Here is an 8,568-nt window from a genome sequence, read left to right as displayed (position 1 = left end):
ATACTGTTAAAGATTATCATTGGATGGTGTGATTGTGGTGTGTCTGAAATGCAGAGAATTGTGTGTGGGTTTGTGTGATTGGTTTGTGTTTGTGTGTTGTGGGGCTGTGTTTGTTGACAATTGAGTGAGTGCAGAGCAGAGCAGATAGAGTGCTAGGCTATAGGGCTCCAGCTGATTAGCCCGAGCTGCTGCAGTGAAAGAGAGAGAGGGAGACACTACAGAGTATGTATTAATGGGAGAGGGGGAGGGAGACAGAGGAGATTGTGTGTGCGTGTGTGTGTGTACGCCAGTTGCTGTGCTACATCCCCTCTCCTGCCTCACTCTTCTATCACTTCCCCCATTTAAAAAAAATCTGTTGCCTCTTTCACGGCTTACCTCTCTCACACTCTCCCCTCTCTTCCTCATTCGTTCTCCCTTCCCTCCTCACGCAGCCCTCCCTCCCTTACTTCCGACGCTCCGCGCCGAAGATGATACCTCCAATTTTGAGGAGCCTCCGGAGAAGCCTCGGCCCTGGCCAGCGGACGCCTAGCGAGACCCTGTGCGGCCGAGCTTCCAGGGCCAGGACCTGCCCTTTCTAGGCTGGTTCTTCAGCAGGGAGTTGACAGCACTGGCCAAGTCTGAGTAAGTACTGTACCTTGAGCTGCGTCAGTCAGTCGAACCCCTCTCCTCTCCCCTTGATAAGTGTCAGTCACAGGTGGTGGCTGGTTTGCCTTGTGGGTTGAAATTGAGCATTGCCACAGCAACTCCACAGCAACACTCTCCAGGTATCCTCCAACCAAGTCTTTCTATATGCTGCCTGGGTCTATTGGCTGTTTTTTCTCATCCTGCAGTGGCAGTGCTTGGCTGGTGGCTTTATAATGGCTTGTTGGCGATGTGCTGTCAGACAGAATGAGGGGATTCCCCCCCTCTCTCCTGTCTCCTTGGAGACAAGCCCCTATTTCATGCATTCTAACTGACCGTTTTACCATTGAAACACAGCTGTCTGATTGAGAAATTCATGTTGGGATTGAGAATAAGAGGAGTGCCAGTGGTTTGTTGGCATCTGTCTACCTCTTCGACTGCTGTGGAGATCAGACCGATCAGAGCTGTGTGGTAGGAGAATGTAGCTTTCTTCTATTATTGAACCTTCACAGAGCTGGTTGGTATTCCGGTGAGTGTGTGATGTCGTGCACTGCTGTGAGGTAGAGGAGACTCTCCCTCTTCTCCCCAGTTGTGTGCATGTTAAAGGACTCTGTCTTTGTTATTGCCCCTTGGTGTATAACGGCTTTGCCAGTTTGTCAGTGGGGTGGTTTGGTTGGTAATTGACTCAACTAGTTAGGGGTTTGATAAATGCTAATTCCCTAATAATGCACCAGCTGCATTTCTAGCACTAACTGTTCCCTGTGGCAGGTTAATTGCAGATGCAGAGGAGCAGGAGGACAAAAAGACAAAAAAAATACTAAACAAAAAGCAAGATTGGGCTAGTCAGAGAAAGGAGGGATGCAGATTGGTGAAGATAATGTATTTCTATGGAAACCGGGATGTTATTTGTCCCCACCCCCATTGTTCTCCCTTTCTTTCTCTCTCCCCCGCTCTCTTCCCTGTTTTTACATTCACATGTTTTTCTTCTCTCCCAAGGTGCTGTAGTGCTCTAACAAACAGTGATCTGTTTTAGGTTTTCTTTTTTGCTCTGCTTTTAAGGATAACAAACAAGCAGCTCAATCAAGATATAAGTTTGTGTTGCCTATGCAGAATTTATTAAAATGCTCGTTATGCCCAATGAGGGGAAAATGCAGATCAATCTAGGCAAAATGCAAATGGACATCTGTTTAGCAGACTTGGAGCAGATGGGATCTCCTGTAGCTGACCTGGGCAAACATGTAACCACACAGAACCTGCCCAGCCATCAGTCCTGGCTATCTTAGACAATGTAGCCAGCACTGACCATCCATCTATTACCTCTCTGTACAGTGTGATGCCGGCAGCAATACCCATTGTGTGTTCGCTGTTCGCCAGCCTCCTTCTCTCCCAGGGGCATTGAGATGAGGGATATATCTCGCTCAGTACGCCCTCAAGGAAAACTGGTGCTGATTTTGGTGGATGCATGTACCCATTTCTGTCATTTCAATGTATCAGTCAGTTTCAATCTGTATTAATGTGTTGGTGAAACTGATAACTCTAGGAAATGTGCTGTTGTGTTTACACAGCAGATTTCTATTTAGACATTTGACTATTTTCTCATGGTTTGTATGTTCATAATTTGACAGACCATTTGTCGTTATGTAAACAAGATTCTCTGTGATAGATATTGGTGAAAGTGGAATCTATATTATATGCATATGCAAATATTCATTAATGTCATTCACATCTTTTTATAGTAGTCAGGGAAAATACAAAATGGTTCAAACATAATCCTTTTTGATTGAATCTATAAAAGCACGTTTTCCATCAGAGCTGGCCAGAAAACTAAATGGATCCCTGTGAGATTTAAGCTTACACATAGCGCTTAATTTCTATGATATATTGTGATCTGTAGTGGTGAAGGAATGACAGCAAGATAAGTCTTCATTTTTTAAGAGTTAGGTCTAGACATCATTTGTTTACTCCTATGACAACAAAAGCACAAGCCCCAAAACAATGAAGCCTATGATAAAAAAACAAGTGAAGAAAGTCTTATTTGAAGTCGATAGTTCCGTCCTCCGACATCAAGCGGTGGATTTATTGTACCTTCCCTTTAATATCTTAATCCTCTCAATCAGTCATCTAATTACCACAAATGAACCTTCTAAGCATTAGAGGATTGACTTCAAATTCAATGTCTGCCGACTCGGTCTTGACTTTTCAGATTGACTCAACATAGTCTAGAATAGATAGACGCTGCACCAAATTATATTGAGAGAAGAAATAAGCCTAGTTGCTTTCAAGCAAAGCTAAATGAAATGGTATTATAAATGCATAATTTTTTAGCTTGAATGGCAGTCATGAAATAAGCTATTGAGTGCCAATAAGAATTACACATATTTGTCAAACTCAAGTAGCATATGTCTTTGCGTTCAATTCAAAATGTATTTATTTTTGAATGGTGAGAATGGTGTATTAAATGTGTTCTCCCCTATGTCTTTTCCTAGGCCAGTGGCTAGGCCAGTGGCTTCAGGCCTCAACTCTCCTGCCAAAACCAACTCCATGGAGAAAAAGCTTCATATTAAAAAGCAAAGAACTAGTTGAAACTCAAGACAAATGTCACAAGGTAATGTGCAGCTTCTTTTTTTTTTTTTTTAGCTTTTTCCCCTGGAAATGGGCCACATGTTAATGAGCATTTTATCTTTATTTTAATAACTCATTGAAAATCACGGAGAAATTAGGAGATTGTAGTGGAGTTAGAATGTGGATGATGCGCAGCATAGCATACATGGCAGACTCTCTAGCTGGGTATTGATTTCAGTGCAACTATAAACAATATAGTCTTATCTAGAATCAGCTTTTAAACCAATCAATAACAGTTAATTAATTATGTATTTATTACCAGATATCACCTGCCCTATCTTGTGACATTGACAGTTATATAGGGCAAACTTTAAATATAAGCACCTTTTGAGTGACAATATCCCTTCTCCTTTGATAAAATTGTATACAACTCTGAGAAACCTTTGAGTGACAGTACAACATTCCGCTGTCTCTTGTGGCTTACGCCCTAGATGGAGCAGGAGATCTCTAGGTTTCAGCGCAAGATGACTGACCTGGAGTCAGTTCTGCACCAAAAGGATGTGGAGCTTAAGGCCTCTGAGACCCAGAGGACCATCCTGGAGCAGGACCTGGCCACCTACATCACAGAGTGCAGCGTAAGTACCTTATTATAGTGCATGATCTCAAAATATGTCAGTGTGTTGGTTTCTTATCTACATCTATACATACAGTACATCAGAGTTCAGTGTGACTACCTTATAGCGTGTATACTGTTACATCAATGTTGCAGTAAAATACATTGAGGTGATATATTTTAATGCATTGTGATTAAATTACAAAGTGACACGTGCGCATGTGTTTTGTGCGTTTTTTTTGTGCATGCATGTATGTGTGTGTGATATATGCATTTGAACAGAGCTTAAAGCGCAGCCTGGAGGCAGCCCGTGTGGAGGTGTCTCAGGAGGATGACAAGGCTCTGCAGCTGCTGCATGACATCAGAGAGCAGGGCAACAAGATGCAGGAGATCAAGGAACAGGTAGAATTATACTCCCCTACGGTGAACATCATGCTTACTAAACTCACACCAAGGGTCGTATGCATCAAGCATCTCAGAGTATGAGTTCTGATCTAGGATCAGACCCCTCTGTCCATCCATCTTAGCCTATCCGTATGACGTAAAAGGCTAGACGGATCCTAAATCAGCACCTACTCTGAGACACTTGATACATACGGCACCAAACCTACTAACTAACCCTCTGCCTTTGAGTTGTAACACAAACTAAGGTTGTGTCCAAAACTCAAGACATATCCCCTTGTTAGATGTTCTTCTAAAGGAAACACCATTTTGTAGACGTTACCAAATCCAGAACAAATAAAATTCACTCTAGTAAGAACCAATGATGTATATCTATGATCAGGACTCCTGAAATCACTGAATGGTTGATGAGAACCATTTTAGTTCATTGTGTAGCCTAGGCCTAGCCAGTCCAGTGTTACTGTTCTGCTCTTCCATCTCTGCCTCATATTATGCATTATAAGTTCATCATTGGAACATCCATCATACAGGAAACTCTTTCACATTTCCAATGCATATACACTTTAATGCAGTACATTGCATTCATTACCAATTCCTCTCACGACAGTATTTATCTTTCTTATAACTCAATTCTGTGACACACACACAATCCTTTGTAGAAACTAGCCTGGCGTAGCTCTGCAGTCTAACTCTCTGGTCTGGTGTGAATCTCTGTGGTAGGACATCTAGGAGCCAGTGGATGATGCCCTCTGTGGCAGTAAGCAGTATGAGAGAGGGAGAGTTCCACACCCACCATAGGGATCAGGCTTAGCAGGGATCAGGCTTTTTGTCTGTGATTCATCATCATATACTGTCCAGCAGCAGAAAGGCTCATTCTACGGCTGTTAGTACAATAAGCCGTATAAACCCACTGTCTCAATGAGAAGCTAATTCTACAGCTGTTAGTACAAGCCGTTTAACCCCACCGTCTCAATGAGAGGCTCATTCTACGGCTGTTAGTACAACAAACCAGCCCTGGTCGGATATTATCAATTAGAAATAGGTTGGTGAATCATAAATGGAAAAGCGTACTTTTTATTTTGACAATACATTTGTATTATTATTTTTTATTTTTTCACCTTTATTTAACCAGGTAGGCTAGTTGAGAACAAGTTCTCATTTGCAACTGCGACCTGGCCAAGATAAAGCGTAGCAATTCGACACATACAACAACACAGAGTTACACATGGAATAAACAAAACATACAGTCAATAATACAGTAGAACAAAAGAAAACAAAAAGTCTAAATACAGTGAGTGCAAATGCGGTAAGTTAAGGAAATAAATAGGCCATGGTGGCGAAGTAATTACAATATAGCAATTAAACACTGGAATGGTAGATCGGCAGAAGATGAATGTGCAGGTAGAGATACTGGGGTGCAAAGGAGCAAAATAAATAAATAAATAAATACCAGTATGGGGGTGAGGTAGGTAGATAGATGGGCTGTTTACAGATAGGCTAAGTACAGGTGCAGTGATCTGTAAACTGCTCTGACAGCTGGTGCTTAAAGCTAGTGAGGGAGATGTGAGTCTCCAGCTTCAGAGATTTTTGCAATTCGTTCCAGTCATGGGCAACAGAGAACTGGAAGGAAACACGACCAAAGGAGGAATTGGCTTTGGGGGTGACCAGTGAGATATACCTGCTGGAGCACGTGCTACGAGTGGGTGCTGCTATGGTGACCAGTGAGCTGAGATAAGGCGGGGCTTTACCTAGCAGAGACTTGTAGATAACCTTTAGCCAGTGGGTTTGACGAGAATGAAGCGAGGGCCAACCAACGAGAGCGTACAGGTCGCAATGGTGGGTGGTGTATGGGGCTTTGGTGACAAAACGGATGGCACTGTGATAGACTGCATCCAGTTTGTTGAGTAGAGTGTTGGAGGCTATTTTATAGATGACATCACCAAAGTAAGGATCGGAAGGATGGTCAGTTTTACGAGGGTATGTTTGGCAGCATGAGTGAAGGATGCTTTGATGCGATATAGGAAGCCGATTCTAGATTTAATTTTGGATTGGAGATGCTTAATGTGAGTCTGGAAGGAGAGTTTACAGTCTAACCAGACACCCAGGTATTTGTAGTTGTCCACGTACTCTAAGTCAGAGCCGTCCAGAGTAGTGATGCTGGACGGGCGAGCAGGTGCGGGCAGCGATCGACTGAAAAGCATGCATTTAGTTTTACTTTCGTTTAAGAGCAGTTGGAGGCCACGGAAGGAGAGTTGTATGGCATTGAAGCTCGTCTGGAGGTTAGTTAACACAGTGTTCAAGGAGGGCCAGAAGTATACAGAATGGTGTCGTCTGCGTAGAGGTGGATCAGAGAATCACCAGCAGCAAGAGCAACATCATTGATGTATACAGAAAAGAGAGTCGGCCCGAGAATTTAACCCTGTGGCACACCCATAGAGACTGTCAGAGGTCCAGACAACAGGCCCTCCGATTTGACACACTGAACTCTATCAGAGAAGTAGTTGGTAAACCAGGCGAGGCAATCATTTGAGAAACCAAGGCTGTTGAGTCTGCCAATAAGAATGTTGTGATTGACAGAGTCGAAAGCCAGAGTCAAAAGCCTTGGCTTATAATGATTATAAGGAAGCGGTTTGCCATCCTGAAGGCTGGATGTAAGTATAGCAGGGATCTCCAATAGGTTGATCACAGCCCACCTATGAGTAGCTCACCAAACAATTCTGAAAGTGTATGTATTTTTCATGTGTTCCAGCGCAAAATGTCATGAAAAAATATCACAGGTATAAGACACCTCAAGCTCCCGGCTACTATCCAGTCAATTCAACATTGGCATTAAAAAGTTAAAGTTACCACAGTCTCCCAAATAATTTTCAGCAACGTTGCCCCTGCATGTCTGTGGTGCGCGCATGTCTCATTCAATTCGTGAGAGAGAGATTTTTTTTCAGCCCTTTAAAATGCTTTTCCATTTCTGATTTAAGCATGGACATGGACTCAGAACATCAAATTGTATTGTTTCTCTATGAATAGTAGTAATTTTGAGAGTGAAAAACTGAAAAAATCCCAAACGAGGAAAAACAGAATTCAGAAAAATACAAAGAAAGCCTATTTGAAAGCTAGGGTAAAATGTATGAGTAGCTCGCAATGTTTCATAATTTAAAATTAGCTCTCAGGCGTCACTGCACAGCTATTTTCAGGTTTCTCCAGAGACGTTCGATCGTGTTCAAATCCGGGCTCTGGCTGGGCCACTCAAAGACATTCAGAGACTTGTCCCGAAGCCACTCCTGTGTTGTCTTGGCTGTGTGCTTAGGGTCGTTGTCCTGTTGGAAAGTGAACATTAGCCACAGTCGGAGGTCCTGAGTGCTATGGAGAAGGTTTTCATCAAGAATCTCTCTGTACTTTGCTCTGTTCATCTTCCCCTCGATCCTGACTCGTCTCCCAGTCCCTACCGCTGAAAAACATCCCCACAGCATGATGCTGCAACCACCATGCTTCACAGTAGGGATGGTGCCAGGTTTTCTCCAGATGTGACACTTGACATTCAGGCCAAAGACTTCAATCTTGGTTTCATCAGACCAGAGAATCTGGTTTCTCATGGTCAGAGTCTTTAGGTGCCTTTTGGCAAACTCCAAGCGGGCTGTAATGTGCCTTTTACTGAGGAGTGGCTTCCACTCTACCATAAAGGCCTGATTGGTGGAGTGCTGCAGAGATGGTTGTCCTTCTGGAAGGTTCTCCTATCCCCACAGAGGAACTCTAAAGCTCTGTCAGAATGACCATCAGGTTCTTGGTCATCTCTCTGACCAAGGAACTTCTCCCCCGATTGCTCAGTTTGGCCAGGCAGCCAGCTCGAGGAAGAGTCTTGGTGGTTCCAAACTTCTTCCATTTAAGAATGATGGAGGCCACTGAGTTATTGGGGACCTTCAATGCTTTAGAAATGTTTTGGTACCTTTCCCCAGATCTGTGCCTCGACACAATCCTGAATCGGAGCTCTACGGACAATTCCTTTGACCTCATGGCTTGGTTTTTGATCCGACATGCACTGTCAACTGTAGGACCTTATATAGACAGGTGTGTGCCTTTCCAAAATAATGTCCAACTAATTTAATTTACCACAGGTGGACTCCAATCAACTTGTAGAAATGTCTCACGGATGATCAATGGAAACCGGACAGTCTCATAGCAAAGGAATATTGAATATTTATGAAAACAAGAGTTGTTTTTATTTTTGATAAATTATCAAAAAATATGAAAAACCTGTTTTCGCTTTGTCATTATGGGTTATTGTGTTTGTAGATTTCAGAGTTTTTTATTTCATAAATTTTAGCATACATTTCTACTTGGTCTCGAACAGTGAGTACTTGTAACCAGACCAGCGG

General features: G+C 42.9%; 1 protein-coding gene across 3 annotated transcripts in view; it reads left to right on the top strand.

Annotated features, from left to right (window-relative positions):
• The first annotated feature begins 266 nt into the window (after positions 1 to 266).
• The window catches only part of LOC110528298 (citron Rho-interacting kinase-like), a 52,042-nt gene continuing 43,740 nt past the window's right edge, over positions 267 to 8,568 (top strand). The window contains exons 1-4 of one of the 3 annotated variants that reach the window (XM_036983879.1): positions 267 to 621; positions 3,120 to 3,226; positions 3,675 to 3,818; positions 4,079 to 4,198. In XM_036983879.1, coding sequence (XP_036839774.1) covers positions 3,675 to 3,818; positions 4,079 to 4,198 — 264 coding nt within the window. In that variant the 5' untranslated portion in view covers positions 267 to 621; positions 3,120 to 3,226. Of the gene's footprint in view, positions 622 to 1,003; positions 1,151 to 3,107; positions 3,227 to 3,674; positions 3,819 to 4,078; positions 4,199 to 8,568 lie in introns of those variants that run through there. The other 2 variants (XM_021610246.2, XM_036983880.1) reach the window with 2 other exon arrangements.

This window comes from Oncorhynchus mykiss, chromosome 7 (assembly GCF_013265735.2).
Source record: "Oncorhynchus mykiss isolate Arlee chromosome 7, USDA_OmykA_1.1, whole genome shotgun sequence".
Taxonomy (NCBI): Eukaryota; Metazoa; Chordata; class Actinopteri; order Salmoniformes; family Salmonidae; genus Oncorhynchus; species Oncorhynchus mykiss.
Note: the sequence above shows the minus strand (reverse complement) of the source record. Positions and strands in the feature narration are given on the sequence as shown.